The sequence below is a fragment of the Scomber scombrus genome, unplaced genomic scaffold (assembly GCF_963691925.1).
Source record: "Scomber scombrus unplaced genomic scaffold, fScoSco1.1 SCAFFOLD_67, whole genome shotgun sequence".
Classification (NCBI taxonomy): Eukaryota; Metazoa; Chordata; class Actinopteri; order Scombriformes; family Scombridae; genus Scomber; species Scomber scombrus.
Window position 1 is genome coordinate 137,270 of NW_026910373.1, and position 17,541 is coordinate 154,810.

The 17,541-nt window shown below is 37.3% G+C and overlaps 1 protein-coding gene across 1 annotated transcript; it reads right to left on the reverse strand.

Annotated features, from left to right (window-relative positions):
- Positions 1–1,420: 1,420 nt before the first annotated feature.
- Positions 1,421–16,687, reverse strand: LOC133976968 (neoverrucotoxin subunit alpha-like; the record flags this gene model as incomplete). The annotated part of the gene is made up of 5 exons (XM_062415107.1): positions 16,641–16,687; positions 16,430–16,532; positions 12,687–14,156; positions 10,701–11,198; positions 1,421–1,458 (listed from the first exon to the last, which is right to left on the reverse strand). Coding segments are annotated over exons 2-5 (2,100 nt in total), but the record flags the coding sequence as incomplete, so codon positions are not given.
- Between the last annotated feature and the right edge of the window lie 854 nt (positions 16,688–17,541).

The window sequence follows — 17,541 nt, forward strand, 5'->3', positions numbered from 1 at the left end:
ACAGTCTGATGCTGTAAATTGGAGCAGGATGAAAGCCAGAGGTGATTTCTTTAGATAGGTTTGGTCTCTCTTTATTATACAAAGATGCTGAAACTTTGTTCTCTATTATTATGTAAAATAAACAACAAAATTTGAGGATCTTCAACATGCTGCTGTGGGTCAGTTTGGTCTGTAAATACTGAATTTATTTTCCCAAAAAACGGGAAAATTCTCCATTGGAAATGAATGGGAATTTTTTTTTAAACCCACAAAATTTCACCTATTTTTCGGAGTGACCTAGCTCTCTCATACCTGCACGTAGAAATGTGATTCAAACTTTAAAACAGAGTAAAACTTGTGCTCTCTCCAAAATACTGTTTTTACATAACATCTGTAAAGTCTGTTTATCCAGTTATCCAGACCTGAGTGAAATCAAATAATCTTGTCCTGAGTAAGTTTTAAATAGGAGCAGAAAGATCACAAACATTTTGCACCCCCATTTTGGTTGATTTTCTACTTTGTAGGGCTTTTTTAGTGCCACAGGTACGAAGCTCCGAGGCACTCCTCTCCAGCAGTAATGCTGCAGAGGAGTGCCTCGGTGCAAAGCACTCTTAATCTTCTCCATACTTATTATTCTTCTGCCAAATTTCAGCGCATAACTTGTCCCGCAGCTTTGAGAAAACCCCGACAATATATACATCAAAACGTGCGGCTCGATTGGAAAAGAGGTGCTATGACTTTTGGTGTTGAAATTCCAATTTTTCCCAAAGTTATTCCCAAAAAAACTGGGAATAATTCTCCAATGGAAATGAATGGGAACCCACAAAATGTCACCTTTTTTCGGAGTCACCTAGCTCTCTCATATCTGCACGTAGAAATGTGATTCAAACTTTAAAACGGAGGAAAACTTGTGCTCTCTCCAAAATACCAAACTGTTTTGACATAACATGTAAACTTTTCAAACTATGAGCAGTCAAACAAGGAGTGGAAATCACTTTTTTTTATCAAAGTTAGAGTGGAAGTGTCAGTTAGCTTGAGTGTGAGAAGCAGTAAAAAATAACCTTAATTTCTATTTTTAACTTGAGCTCACGGCCAAACCGTGAAAAGGAGACAAATATTTTTTTGTCAAAATGTAGACATAGGTGTTGGGATTCATAAAATGTGACATTGACAGACAGGGTCTGCACAAAATTTAAATGGGGGGCCGAGACCGGCGGCAATACCTGTCTCGCTCCCCATTGACCCTAATGTAATCGTCTTTCTTTTTCAAAAGAATCTCACTCTGTCTTCGCACTGAGCTTACTCGCTCATTTTAAGGAATATCTGGATAAAATAAACACTGTCAGAATCTGCCGGCTTCTGTGTCTCTCACAGTGTTTTCGGTTTTTTGGACAGGAGTTATGGTTTTCTCACAGTTTGCAATTGTTCGGATTGTCAGAAGCCAAATCTTGGGGGCATTTTGAGAATTTCCAAGCAGATTCTCACACATCGCCGTAGCAACCGTAGGGTCTTAGCTGTCCTTAGCAACCTGTCGCTGGGCAGAAACTGAGCTACTTTTTTGTGATTGGCTAACTTTTACACACCGCGCATCAACATGTTGCTGTGGGTCAGTTTGGTCTGTAAATACTGAAACATCACAGCAACTAATGTCTAAAATACTTCCGATCAACACACTGAATCAGCACCCACCACTGAACCCTTCTGCTGTTCTTTTTATTTCTCAGTACAACGTACAACAGTAATATCAAACTACTTCCAAACTTTGGATTTCAAAGTTGAAGCTGCATCATGTCTTTCCCTTGCAAACAGAACACTATTAGTTTTAGTTTTATGGGAGAATGAGAAAGTGAGAGAGAGAGACAGAGAGCTGCAGACAGGAACAGACAGAGCTTTCAGCAGCTGCATTAAACCGATTCATTCATGCTACATTTAGACTGATCCAGGGGTCCGTGTACCGATGCACTCGCATCTTTTCATTCAAAACTGATTTTACAATTCAAATTGGTTATTTGTTACACCCCTTGAATTCACAGTTACACACTAGCATTGACACATTTCAATAGATATTGACACTTTTTTAAACAAGGTGGCATTACATTGATTTGAATATATAGCCCACACATTGCTGAAAATTTGAGTTTTTTACTATACCATTACCATGTTGATGTACGTATACGTATTCAAAATGGAGGATGTGGTGTGAATATCATTATTATGAGTGCTTTTATAAACTGCTGTGGATGGTGATGACGATGAAGAATAACAGATTGTGTTGTGTTCTCTCCATCAGATGCCTGTGATCTCTCCCTGGACCCAAACACAGTAAACTACAACCTTATTCTTTCTGATGACAACAAGAAGGTGACATTAGGAGCAAAGCAGGACTATCCTGATAACCCAGAGAGGTTTGATACTTGCGAGCAGGTGTTGTGCAGAGAGGGGCTGACTGGGCGCTGTTACTGGGAGGTTGAGTTCAGTGAGGATTATAATGAAGATAAAACTGTAGGTGTCGTATACAAACAAATTGGCAGGAAAGGGAAAGACCACATTCATTTAGGAAGTAATGCTCAGTCTTGGTGTTTTGGTGTTGTTGCTTTCAAATCAAAGGTCTTTGCAGCACACAATGATAAGTGGTGGGTTTGCGATATTCCCTCAACTGGCTTCAAACGTGTTGGAGTGTATCTGGACTGGCCTGCTGGCACTCTGTCCTTTTACAAGGTCTCCTCTAACAAACTGAGTCACCTCTACACCTTCAATGCTCATTTCACGCAGCCTGTTTACCCTGGCTGCCGCATTCACAGAACTGGCTCTCTGTTCTTTTGCCCCGTTGACTAAGAACAGTGACAAAGTGATGAAGTGAGTCTTGATCTGTCTTTAAACTCACCAATCATGGTGGAGTGAAACTAAGTATATTTACTCAAGCGCTGTATTTTCTCATATTATCTTTGTACTTCTACTTTACTACAAAATCAGAGGGAGATATTATACGTTTTAACCCCGTACATTAGATCTCTTACTGGCTACTTTTAAGATTTAATATTTGACGCCTAAAACATATGATCAGTTTGTAAAATATTCTTTATTATTGGAAAGACTACCAAACAGAAACTCAAGTGCCTCTCTTTTAATTTGAAAATTGCTCGTTTTTTTTTTTATTTCATGATTTTTTATTTTTGCTTTTACCTTATTAAAACTTTACATAAGCATTAGTTTAGGCTTGAATAATTGCATTAAAATCTTTTGTTCATTTCGAAATCATCTGATAATAATATAATGATGCGTGAATATTTTTTGTTTCCAAGTTGATTTTTTGAGTGTAGTAGCTACATGGTAAATAACATTCACCAACATGGCGTTTACAGTAAATACTGTATAATCTGATTATGTTTTAGAGAAACATGATATATGTGGTTTAACTGTCTTCTACTTTTATCAATAAGAAATTAATATTTGCTACATTACACATTGATCAGCTCAAACGATGCACTTAATTTTGTATCTACTAATAAGGTGAAACATTGAGTAGCTTAAATAGCTTAATATTAGAACTGTTCATTTATCTTTATTTTCATTTACAAGAGGTTTCATTTATGCATGTGAAGAGGGGAAGAGGAAGGAAAGAGGAGGAAGGTGTTTTCAAATATGTTGGACATTAAGTAACTCAAAAAGTGGTGATGGGTGACAAAGTTTTATCTTTTGTTTTTTAACATTCAGTTGTTGCTGTTTTGTTTTTTATACACACAAACAAATGTAAAAAAGAAGAAAAGCAAAAAAAAAGATAATGCATTTAAAGGATCTATATTACCAAAATATCAACAATGATTGACAAAGTGATGATTCCAGTTTTATGTTTTAATCTTTCTAACACAAGTATAATGTACCACTCAGGAAACCTCTGCTGGTCTTTGTTTATCTGGTTGTGGTTCTGGACCTTCTGCTCTGAGCCTGACCAAGAGTCCATTTACTCACTGTGGTGATGCTGCAGTCACAACATTGTCTTTAACATGGTGTTTGGATTTTGTAAATGTTGCTGATGTTTATAGAGCTGAAGATCTGCTGGATTGTAATTTCGTAACATTTCTGTAACACCTGTTGAACATCTGTAGAACAACAATAAAGTGGAGTCCTGAGTTGACCACTGTGTGCAGTTTGGTTATTTGTTGTTTGTTGGGGAAATACAGTGTGTAGTAAAACTTGAATAAAACATAAAGAATAGCAGAGTTTTAACATGTATTTTGTATCTGGACTGGTCCACTGGCTCAGACAGAGTCTCCTCTAACACCCTGACACACCTCTACACCTTCCACACCAAATTCACTTTTCATCAAGTTATCCAGATCTGGGTGGAATAATCTTGTATAGAGCACATTTTAAATAGGAGCAGTAAGAACACTTTGCACAGTTTGTGGTTGCTAAATCATAGGAAGAGCCATTCACTTTCTTTATTAATGATCTGTGTTTTACACCATTAAAGATGCCTGTTAATATTTTATTGCCATTTATTCATCCATGCTGATTTAGATGTAAAGCCTGCTTCTCAACAAAGTTCGTGGTCAAATATAAAAATTCAAACAACTACAACTGCAACAATCAGGCTGATTGAAAGCACCAGAAATAAGCACAAATGTCATGCAAAATTGGTCCAGCAGGGGGAGTATGTTACACTGACACACAACCAAATAATACAAATTAATACAAAAAAGGGAACAAAGAATGTTAAACTTTCACAATGTACTGTATGTGAATAACATGTATTTCTTTTTTCCTTGTTAAAAGTTTAGTTGTTTGTTTTTGTAATCTGCAACAATGTAATCTGATTGTTTTATTGTTTTAATCATCACTGTAATTCATAAGATAATGATCTATCAGTATACTGTAAAATGGTTTGCTGAGAACAAGTATGAGGATATTGAATATCTGCTACATTGCTACTGTTTTTGTAATTTCACAGGTCAAACTCGTATATTTGCATATATAAAATGTGTATCAGCTGCACAAATATTTTTAAAAATGCATTTTATATAATTTTTCTATACTGTGGGAAATATTAGGTAAAGTCTGGCTACAATAAATGTGTATATGGTGTTTTTACAGCTCTCAAATGTAAGAATTGGTCAAATTCGACCCTGAACAATATGTAAGGGTTAATATTTTAAATGTAAAGCAGGTTCCACTTATTCTTGTGAGGTTGTTGGCAATAACAAAAAAACAAAAAAAAAACAGGAAGGAGATGGTTCTTTTTCTTTATTTTCAAACATGGTAGGAAATTATGTTACTCAACTCTCTCTTCTATAATTTAGAAATTTCTCTTTTTTTGTGGAATTTCTAAATATTTATTAAACTAACATTTAAAACACCATAGTCAAAGGACAAGGACATTAATGTTTACACATTTTTCTGCGTCTCTCTAATTTTAATTTCTAACAAATATTGTATAATATAATGAAAGAAAAAAAAGAAGCTTTATGCAGCAGGTGTTACAGCTGCTGTGATGTGGATGAAAAACTGTGGCCTGATGTAAATAATAAGCAACATATGGAGTAGTAATCAGACTGCATAAAATATTTGCTTGATTACATTTTCAATTATTTTAATCAGCACTGGCACTAATGTTTCTAAGGGCGCTTTCACACTAACAGCAGTTGGTGCACACTAAACAGTCCATTCAGAGCAAAAGCTCTTAGTTTGGTTCATTTTCGTTGGTGTGAAAGCCTCAATTACACTCGGGTGCGCACTAAATCAAGCGGACCGAGACCGCTTGACTCTGCACCAAATGCCGACCTATCGGAAGATGAGGGAACGTCAATCGGACCAATTTTGATTCGTTTGCATGTGTGAACGCAGACCACACTGCAGTCTGTATGCTACATAGTAACAATTTTACTGCCTGGTGCGGACCAAATAATCAAACTAGTGGTGTGAAAGCGCCCTAACATCACTTCCAATGAATGGAGAAAACCTGCATTAGATCACGATTCGCCTCAGTATTAATAACCCAAACATTTACAGAGTCACTTAACACACACAATGTTGTGTTTGCTGACCTCCAGTGGTTCACTTCTCACCTTGCTACAAACATGTACAGGTGTATTCACTGCTGGGTGTGGTTACAGGTGCAACACAGTACAGGTCTGACTTCTGACAGAGGTGAAACAGACTAAAAACTTTCAACAAAGAGAGGGCAGCAAAACACAACGTTTCAGCCTGGTTACTCTTTAAATAAAGAGTCTAACTTAAGTCTACACTAAAATGCAAATTGACCATTTTTAATGTTATAATAAAGAAAACATCTATGTTGTGAGCTGTGATACAAAAAAAAGTTAAACTTATAATCAGTTGTTTTGTGCATATGTGTCCTATTTATGATCATGCAAGGACTTTAATGGAGTTTTTTCCACACATACAAAAACTCATGATGGTTTTCTTGTGGTGGTTGTTGTTTTTGCCATTGTTTTATGCATGAAAAATATTTTGCACAATTGACACTAAGTTAAAGACAAGAAAGAAGAAAGTGAGAACTAAATCTTAAAACCAATAAAAGGCAAAGCTTCATCACCACTCACCAAACACCATATACACATTTATTTTAGCCAGACTTTACCTATGATGTCCTTTGACTCTTGTGTTTTAAATGTTAGTTTAATTAATATTAAGAAATTCCACAAAAACAAGAGCTTCTTCATGCTTTTGTTTTTTGTGGTTATTGCCAACAACCTCACAAGAATAATTGGAACCTGCTTTACATTTAAAATATTACATATTGTTCAGGGTCAAATTTGACCAATTCTTACATTTGAGAGCTGTAAAAACACCATATACACATTTATTTTAGCCAGACTTTACTTACTGTATGATGTCCCACAGTATAGAAACATTATATAAAATGCATTTTTAAAAATATTTGTGCAGCTGATAAACATTTTTTTATATGCAAATATAAAAGTTTGACCTGTGTTTATTAAAAGAAATTACAAAAATGTAGCGTTTACCTCAAGATTAATACCACAAATATTTAAATTCAAACTTGTAACAGGGTAAAAGAAATACATGTTATATACATACAGTACATTCCCTTGTATTATTTGGATGGGTGTGATTGTAAAGACGACAGGGGAGGGACCTGAACCACTCTCTCTCTCTCTCTCTCTCTCTCTCTCTCTCTCTCTCTCTCTCTCTCTCTCTCTCTCTCCCAATGTCAGCAACAGTTTGTGTGCTCTCTGTTGATTTTGTTAGTTTAGCTCTTTTAGTTTTTTCTTGGCTTGATGGGACTTGTAGTCCTGTTTGTACGGCCTACGGCCCTATGTAGGCTGGTTCTGGGGGTCTTCCCTTCTTTTTGTTAATTTTTGGCTCGCCCATCAGCCTTAGTTGGAGATTCTTGGTTCGTGTTTTGTTGATAATTTGATAATTTTTGACCAACAAACTGACTCTGGTGATTATGTTTGGCCCTTTTGGAGTCGTAACACTCAGCCAGGTCTCTTTATTTAAGGTTGGTCAGTCAGGTTTACTTTGATTGTTTTATTTTTAAATCAAACCTCAAAAGGGATGGACAGCAATCATAATGTACCCTATAAAAAATGTGTGAGCTCAGTGGGCTTGACAACACAGAAGTAAACCCAGGAGTTTTTTGCGTATGGATCAGCAGAGCACATATACAAATTAATCAGTGACATTTTTGGTCTGGTATCCAGCACACATCCATGATTGTGGTGCAACATTTTTCCCAGGATTGCAAAGTCATGACCTCTGATGACCAATGCCTCTGTTTCCTTTGTTGAATGGTTTGGTTAGGTTTAAGCATGTGTTTGCGCTGCTCCCTACAGGCTCTGAATACGCCATTGTGTATTGTTGATATGATTGGCTGTAAGTTTGTCCAATAGCGTACAGAAGCATTTGATCGACATTCGATGATCCTGCCTCAAATACGAGGAAATGAATGGCTCCTCGACAGACCCTACCTCAATTGTGGTAGTGTCTGGCGTTAGCCAGGCTAACATCTAACTGCACTGTGTAAATAAAGCATTGATCATAGGGAGCACCAGGTTGAAACCAGTACATTATTAATATCATTTTTATTAAATTTTTTATTGAAAAAACAAAGTAAAGAACACAGATTCAAATACATTTTACAGCTCTGCATTTTGCTTAAATCAAAATTAAGCTGCTAGCTCGGTTAACTGGCAAAACAGACAGACAGGAATTAGCCAATCGCAAAAAAAGTAGCTCAGTTTCTGCCCAGCAACAGGTTGCTCAGGACAGCTAAGGCCCTACGGTTGCTACGGCGATGTGAGAATCTGCTTGGAAAAAATTCTCAAAATGCCCCACAATTTGTTTTCTGACAAGGTCCCGAACAATTGCAAACTGTGAGAAAACCGTAACTCCTGTCCAAAACCCGAAAACACCGTGAGAGACACAGAAGCCGGTAGATTCTTACAATGTTTATTTTATTCACATATTCCTTAACGTGAGCGAGTAAACTCAGTGCGAAGACAGAGTGAGATTCTTCTGGAAAAAAAAGACGATTACATTAGGGTCAATGGGGAGTGAGACAGGTATTGCCGCCGGTCTCGGCCCCCCTGTTTAAATTTTGTGCAGACCCCGCATGTCAACGTCACATTTTATGAATCCCAACACCTATGTCTACATTTTGACCTAAAATTATTTGTCTCCTTTTCACGGTTTGGCCGTGAGCTCGAGTTAAAAATAGAAATTAAGGTTATTTTTTACTGGTTCTCGCACTCAAGCTAACTGACGCTTCCACTCTAACTTTGAAGAAAAAGTGATTTCTACTCCTCGTTTGACTGCTCATAGTTTGAAAAGTTTACATGTTATGTAAAAACAGTTTGGTCTTTTGGAGAGAGCACAAGTTTTCCTCCGTTTTAAAGTTTGAATCACATTACTACGTGCAGATATGAGAGAGCTAGGTGACTCCGAAAAAAGGTGACATTTTGTGGGTTCCCATTCATTTCCATTGGAGAATTATTCCCGGTTTGTTTGGGAATAACTTCTTTTCCATCCACGTTTTGATGTATATATTGTCAGGGTTTTCTCAAAGCTGCGGGACAAGTTACGCGCTGAAATTTGGCAGAAGAATAATAAGTATGGAGAAGATTAAGAGTGCTTTGCCCCGAGGCACTCCTCTGCAGCATTACTGCTGGAGAGGAGTGCCTCGGAGCTTCGTACCTGTGGCACTAAAAAAGCCCTACAAAGTAGAAAATCAACCAAAAACTGTGTGCAAAATGTTTGTGATCTTTCTGCTCCTATTTAAAACTTACTCAGGACAAGATTATTTGATTTCACCCAGATCTGGATAACTGGATAAACAGACTCAGTGACTTTGGTGTGTAAGGTGTAGAGGTGTGTCAGTGTGTTACAGGAGACTCTGTCTGAGCCAGTGGACCAGTCCAGATACAAAATACATTTTTGTATCTGTTTTACTCCAAACTGTATTTCCCCAACAAACAGCAAATAACCAAACTGCACACAGTGCTCAACTCAGGACTCCACTTTATTGGTGTTCTACAGATGTCCAACAGGTGTTACAGAAATGTTACGAAATTACAATCCAGCAGATCTATAAACATCAGCAACATTTCATGAGTGGTACATTGTACTTGTGTTAGAAAATTAAAACATAAAACTGGAATCATCACTTTGTCAATCATTGTTGATATTTTGGTAACATAGATCCTTTAAATGCATTATCTTTTTTTTTGCTTTTCTTCTTTTTAATTTTTTTTGTGCTTAAAAAACCCCAGCAATAACAGAATGTTAAAAAAAAAAGATAAAACTTTGTCACCCCTCACCACTATTTGAGTTACTTAATGTCCAACCATGTTTGAAAATAAAGACATTAAATAAATTCCTTCCTCTTCCCCAACTTCACATGCATAAATGAAACCTCTTGTAAATGAAGATAAAGATAAATGAACAGTTATAATATTAAGCTATTTAAGCAACTCAATGTTTCACCTTAATCATTGTTATATATTTGTAGATATAAAAGTTACTGCTTTGCATGAGCTAATCAATGTGTAATGTAGCAAATATTAATTTCTTATTGATAAAAGTAGAAGACAGTTAAACCACATATATCATGTTTCTCTTAAACGTAATCAGATTATAGTCTTTCCTGTAAATGCTATTGTGGTGACATAATGTTATTTACCATGTAGCTACTACACTCAAAAAATCAACTTGGAAATAAAAAAATATTCACACATCATTATATTATTATCAGATGACTTCAAAGTTAACAAATGATTTAAATGCAATTATTCAAGTCTAAACTAATGCTAATGTTAAGTTTTAATAAGGTAAAAGCAAAAATAAAAAATCATGAAATTCAAAAAAAGCAAGAGCAATTTTTAAATTAAAAGAGAGACACTTGAGTTTCTGTTTGGTAGTCTTTCCAATAACAAAGTATATTTTACAAACTGATCATATTTTTCATATTTCATCTGAATGGTACCTAGTGACTTTGTAATATATATAAAAAAAGGGAATAAAAAGTATAATATCTCCCTCTGATATGTAGTAAAGTAGAAGTACAAAGATAATATGAGAAAATACAGCGCTTGACTTAGTAGAAGGTTCATGGTAATAGTTACACTCCACCATGGTTGGTGAGTTTAAAGACAGATCAAGACTCACTTCATCATTTTGTCACTGTTCTTAGTCAACGGGGCAAAAGAACACAGAGCCGGCTCCGGTGTGAATGCGGCAGCCAGGGTAAACAGGTTGTGTGAAGTGAGCTTTGAAGGTGTAGAGGTGACTCAGTTTGTTAGAGGAGACATTGTAAAAGGACAGAGTGCCAGCAGGCCAGTCCAGATACACTCCAACACGTTTACAGCCAGTTGAGGGAAGAGGGCCAGACCACCACTTACTATTGTGCCCTGCAAAGAGCTTTGATTGGGCAGCAACAACACCAAAACACCAAGACTGAGCATTTCTTCCTAAATGAATTTTGTCTTTCCCTTTCCTGCCAATTTGTTTGTATGCAACACCTACAGCTTTTTCTTCATTATAATCCCCACTGAACTCAACCTCCCAGTAATGGCGCCCAGTCAGCCCCTCTCTGCACAACACCTGAGGGCAAGTATCAAACCTCTCTGGGTTTTCAGGATATTCCTGCTTTGCTCCAAATGTCACCTTCTTGTTGTCATCAGAAAGAATAAGGTTGTAGTTTACTGTGTTTGGGTCCAGGGAGAGATCACAGGCATCTGATGGAGAGAACACAACACATCTGTTACTCTTCATTGTCATCACCATCCACAGCAGTTTATAAAAGCACTCATAATAATGATATTCACACCACACCCTCCATTTTTAATACGTATATGTCAACATGGTTATGGTGTAGTAAAAGACTCAAATTTCAGCAATGTTTTGGCTATATATATACCTTCTTGAGAAAAGTTTCAATATCTATTGAAAACATGTAAACCTCTTCCTTTTCAATGCTAGTGCGTAAATGTGAATATTAGGAAAATTCGATTTGAATTAAAAGATGCGAGTGTATCGGTACACAGACCTCTGGATCGGTAAATGTAGCATGAATCGGCCGATGGCCCAATTACAAAGTTATTAATCGGTTTGATGCAGCTCCATCTGCTCCTGACTGCAGCTCGCTCTCTCTCTATCGCGTTTTCTCACTCTCCCATTAAATTCTTGCCAGACTCGTCACAGCAACGTTAAAATAGCGCTCTGCTTGCAAGGGAAATACATTTAGCAGCTTCAAGTCTGAAATCCAAAGTTTGGAAGAGATTTGGATTTTACAAGAGGAATGGAAAACCGCTGCAAATATGTGAGGAGTATGAACTATAAATTAATGATTAATGAAAATGAATGTCTACTTTAAACAAAGAACTGTATCAAATTACATCATATCCCATCGAATTATACCGAATCGAATCGTATTGAACCGACTCGTTCCATTTTTAAATATATCGTTCTTGAATTCGTAACGTACTCCATGTATCTATATCAAGCGGGGAGTTCCGGTCCTCTGAAATGATGCCAACGTGGAAGTAACTTAAAACTGCATTCTATCAAAAGGCCACCAGGGGGCGACCGTTTTGGTGTCAAAAGGACTTCCGTCTCTATACAAGTCAATGGAGAATTCACCAACTTCTCACTTGATTTCTAACCTCAGTAAACGTTTTCAAAATGTGTTTATGGTCTCAATCGCTAGTTTAAAGCCTTCTTCAATGCAGTATGATGTTCATTTGGGACATTTTGGCCTCCCTGATTTTATATGTGACGATAAAGCAGGGTATGCATTAGGGCGTGGCTACGTCGTGATTGACAGGTTGATTGGTTCACAGGTTCAGGAGGGTGCCTCATGCTCCTCCTGATGCCCATATAAGTAGAATCTGTGTTTTTATTTTTCCCAGCATGCACCTGAAATGTTCAAGATGGCGCTGCTCAGATCCGAAACTATTGGCTTCCAAGCAGCAGTCCACAAACCAATGGGTGACGTCACGGATGTTAAGTCCATTTTATATACAGTCTATGATCTAGATACATATCGGATTGTGTTATATTGGAGAAATGTACACCCCTAGTGAATATGTAGTTAAATTCTGTTTTCACCATTTCATATATGGGAAACTGTTTGTATGTTCTTGAACATATAACATACTTAATATTAAGTTAATACTTAACTAAAAAAGTATTAAAGTAAAGAAAATGCATGAAAAATGACTTACACCACATTAAAGCATGTTTGTCTTTGATCTTCTCCACAGGAGGGACGGCAGGCTTTGAAAAGTCATCAGTGACCAGAATGCCCTCATTGTAATGGTAGATGGTCGCTCCTTTGTGTTTCTCATTTGCTATGGCTGTTGCAAGGAAACGGACACTGCTGCTGTTCTTGAGAGGTTTGGCAAGATCGTGGAAAGCTTTGGCTTTTTCTCTCATTTTGGTTAACACTTCATTTGAGAAGTACCAGGGTTCTTCATCAGTACTTCTTAATTCAAGTGAATGCGAGTAGTTCTGCATCGCTTTAAGGCAGCCGTCAGCACTTTCCAGAGAGGTGAAGACAAAGCACAGAGCATCTTCTACACCTGGAGCAAGAACCTCTTCATCCAACTCTGACTGATTTGGAACGATTTTTGTGTTTGTTCCCTTCATCATGTCGACACAGGACCCAATGACATTGATCTCTCTCTCTTTGTGATCCAGCCACTTGCTTAGTTTTTCATGACTGAATGGGGACTTTTCTCTGTCTTCTAAGAGTTTCTTCAGTGAGCTCTCATCTTCTTTGCCTTCACGGATGGAGATGACTGTCTTCGCCATGGCCTGTTGGAGTCCAGATGTGTACTTGTTACGCTGTCTTTGGAAACTTCTCAGACTTTTGCGAATCTGTGGAAAGTTCTTTGACACTCTGTCTGCCAGAGAATCATTTAATCTCATTTCTACCGTCCCAAGATCTTCGACAGTATTTTCAACGTTCTTCACTAATCCAGTACTGACCTCAGCCTTCAGCTCAGCAGCTTTAGAATCAAAATTCTTCAATGGCATCAGCCAGACCTTCAGTGGAACAGCATTCTCTTTATTTTCTCCCAGTAGCTTTGGAAGCTCTACATAAGTCTTCACTGCCTCTACAAATGTTGCAGGGTTGCTTTCAAGAATGAGATCCCCGTAGAATTTGCAGGAGAATTTCTCTGTCAGGGCTTTTTCTTCTTCAGTCATCTTGATGTCAACTTTCCCCTCAATATCAAATGATGGAATCTTCTTTATCACAGCTTCCATGTGGCCCTGGATCTCCTGAACATTGCTAGCATCTAACTTCTCACTGTCAAATACAAAGACAGCATTTGCTCCATAAAGGATGCCAGTGACCACGTGTGTGGCGGTGCTCTTCTCAATATCAGCTTTCTGTTGCTCGTCCAGGATTGCAAATTTATTCATGGACAACTGCTTGAAGATGGTGGTAGTTTTATACTGTAAGGTCACTCTGCTCTGATTCTTGAATTTCTTCTGGTCATTCAGGTACTTGGCAGATCCTCCAACTTCAATCTGTCCACTCATGAAACTGACCTTCAGAGAAGCTTCAACATCCAGCAGAGATGACTTGGATTCAATGGAGTCAGATGATGTAATGTGAAAGTCACTGCAGCGCTGAGTGGTGTCAACTGTGTTCTCTTGTAAAGTTTTGGTATCCCACAATGTGAAACCTGTAGAAAATAAAAAGCATCACCAGTCTATTAAAATGAGTAAAAACCAAAGATGAGAAACCATGGCAATTCACAAAAAGATTGCATGACTTTTGCAGCTGCCAAAACTGCACAAATGAGACAAAAATAAATTGGAAGTCATGATGTCCACTAGAGGAGGTGATGTTCTGAAGAAACTGTCCCAGAGAGAAATGTTTTTGATATAAACATTCAACACCATGACACCAAATGGACTTAATGATAACTTCATCTTAAAATGCTTTTTAAGTAAAACACATTTTGTAATCTATTTGTCCCTTTATTGCCATATAGTGTATCTGCTTAATAATTAATTAGTAATGGCCAGAAGTTTTATTTTGTGTGTGATGGGATTTAAATCAGTTTTAATTGTAAATTCATGACTGGTCCCTGCAAAATAATGATAATAATACAAATAATAGCTTAATAATTATTAATTAATAATAGCTTCAGTGAAGCCTTGCAGGGTTTGTTTACACATGGCAGATCGCTTCCTGACTGAACATAAATGCCTAACCATGTAGCTGACGTATGAACCTTCTACCGGCAGGGGGTGCAAACAGACTACAACACAGTCACAGAGACCATAACTTATAATTGGCCTGCTTATGGACATTACAACAAAATCAGTGTTTCCCCTAGAAATGTTTGTAGCAGCGGTGCTGTGTGTCGGTAACCTAGCAACACCAGGGGGGTCCGGGGGTATGCTCCCCGGAAGAAAAATAATAGGGCTGCAACTAACGATAATTTTGATAATCGATTAATCAGTCGATTATTTTTTCAATGAATCGGATAAAAAAATATTTTTTAAATTTCCACCCCTTCATTCAAAAACAAAAAGATTATTTCAAATTGACAATGCAAAAAAGTGCTCAAACAACATGTTGCTGCTTGGACGTCCCTGAGCTGTTTAAGTAATATTAAATTATAAATAATAATTTCAACAAAACAACTAAATGTCAATGTCTGATAGCTTTAACAAAATAACATACACATGTATGCTACACAAAAATAGGTATTTTCTGAAAATAAAAGATAAATAATAATAATGTTTTTTGTAGTAGGCTAACCAGTGTGACTTTATCCATCGTTAGGCTTCCATACAAACTATGTGCGCTAGATTCCCCTGCTTCTCTATTCATCTCCTGCTGCTGACTGTGAGATCTGAGCAGGTAGACGCTGATAGTTCACTAACTATAACCAGGAAGCACACTGCAACAAGGTTAATGATCCACACAGTGACATTATATCATTGATGTGACATTATATCATTGATATGACGCGCAAAAGCAATAGAAAACCGATCGTTTTTTTGTGCACGCGTGCAGTCACTCTGGTGCGCGCTCTAGTGTCTCATTTACGGGCGTCAAGGAGCCGCTATCAATATGCAGGAGACTCCCGGAACATCTGGGAGAGTTGGGTTGTCTGCTTTTATTCTCCCCCTACTTCTGTAGCTTATGAAGGGAGGGGGGTTGTGTTATGAGGCCTAGCCTACACCGAAGCCAAAAGTAAAGTTATATGGTTAATTAGCTGCTAGCAACTTCTAATGAAATCGAGCAAGTGATCAACAGAGTTAATGTCACGTTACTTCAAGCACCGTCATTTTTGCAGCGGCGCTGAGAATGTACACAAACACTGTAATATCCTGAGATATTGCAACAATACGTCTTATCAGGCTCCAAGTTGTGCACTGGTGTCCTTAACCGAACCAGAAGTGGTTCAGATCATCAGCATACTATTTGGATTCTCGTGTGATTTCATGAATCCAGCTACCTAACATTTTTTTCTGATTGTTCCTCTTTAATTTTTGGTTGTCTAAAAAATAAAGAAAGGAATCTCTGCACACCTGAGTAATGGTAGGTGCATAAGAGGAAGGTGCTATAAAGAAATGAAAAAAGGTCCCATACACCGTCTCACTCACTTATGTTTGTTAAATGAATAACGTTATGAACGCATGTCTGCCTTGATATCAGGCATATGTAGTTTGAAACCAGGCATGTGACCCCGATTACACACTCCTCTTTGTGAGACGTCAAAGTACAAAAAGGTTGGAGACCATTGATTTCATCTTTAACAATATGCCGTATTTTAAAAGCTTGTTATATTATCCACTGTGTCAAATCTTCATCTGAAAAGTAACTCTGAAAATGTAGAAATACTCGATTACTCACGAGTACATAAAAAACAGCTTGAAACAAAAAGTATGGACCTTGTTAAGTTATCTACAGCTTTCAGTGTAATGAGTAATGTCTTACCTGGTATCAGTACACCTTTACGAGTATCGTAGAGCATCCCTAAGGTGAAAGGTCGACCCAGGGCAGCCATCTCTATTGGATAAGAGGTTGTCATGATGTCAACCTGAGGGAAAACATCAAATTAATGCCATATTTCATTCTACATTTGTTCAAACTGTTTCAGTCAATGTTGCAACGCTCTCTCCCTGTCTCTCCACCAGTTTGTTCTTACCTGGAAAAGTTGTGTAGCTCAGATCATTTCAGTGTGGCTTCGAACTGGAGCTGCCAGTTTGATCTGTTTGTTCTGGTTTCATATGGTGACTTATATTCTAGTAGGTGATCCAGCCCTCTCTGGACTTCCCCCTTGACACACCTCCAGCACAGATTAAATGTCACGATTCATTTCTCTAGAGTCTGTCACGAGTATGTCATACATCTCACAACTTTATGATATTGAAACTCACTTGATATCTTTTTTTTGCATGCGTTCTTGCAACTGTGACATGGGGAAATTACTTCTTAACACTATCTTACAACAGTAAATATCTTTGAAAAGAAACCTAATGTTTTAATGATCAAGTTATGAGCTTATTAAAGTTAACTTTATACCCTTGAATCCAGGCTTTTTTAAACATATGGTGCCAGGTGAATGTGTGTCGAAATCAGCACTTCTTATCAACAAGACATCTGATGTGTTTGTTTTATTACTTATAAGCCAGCTCTATTTAATTAATTATTTTTTTCTCCCTAAAGATTGAGGTGGTGCCCCTTTATTAACAAGAGCTTATTGATAAAATATCCAAAACTGCTACAGCATTTTAACATGGTAACACTATTGCTACACATGCTAACACCATTTTTAACAACATGTAACTCTTTAATTTTTTATTGCGCTTCTTGTACAGCTGTACCGATCTTCCAAACACAATTAATGCATGCCAATTAATCCAATTTAACTTGATCACTTTAGTTCAAGTACACAAGTATTTTAAGTCTTTGACCAATTAATAATTAGCTTTTAAGATTCTTTTTGAAGAGTGTCAGATGCTACCCAACATATATGGAAATATTCTTAGACTACCACAGAAAACTGCAGGTGATCATTTAATGTCCATGACTTCACATCATAGACA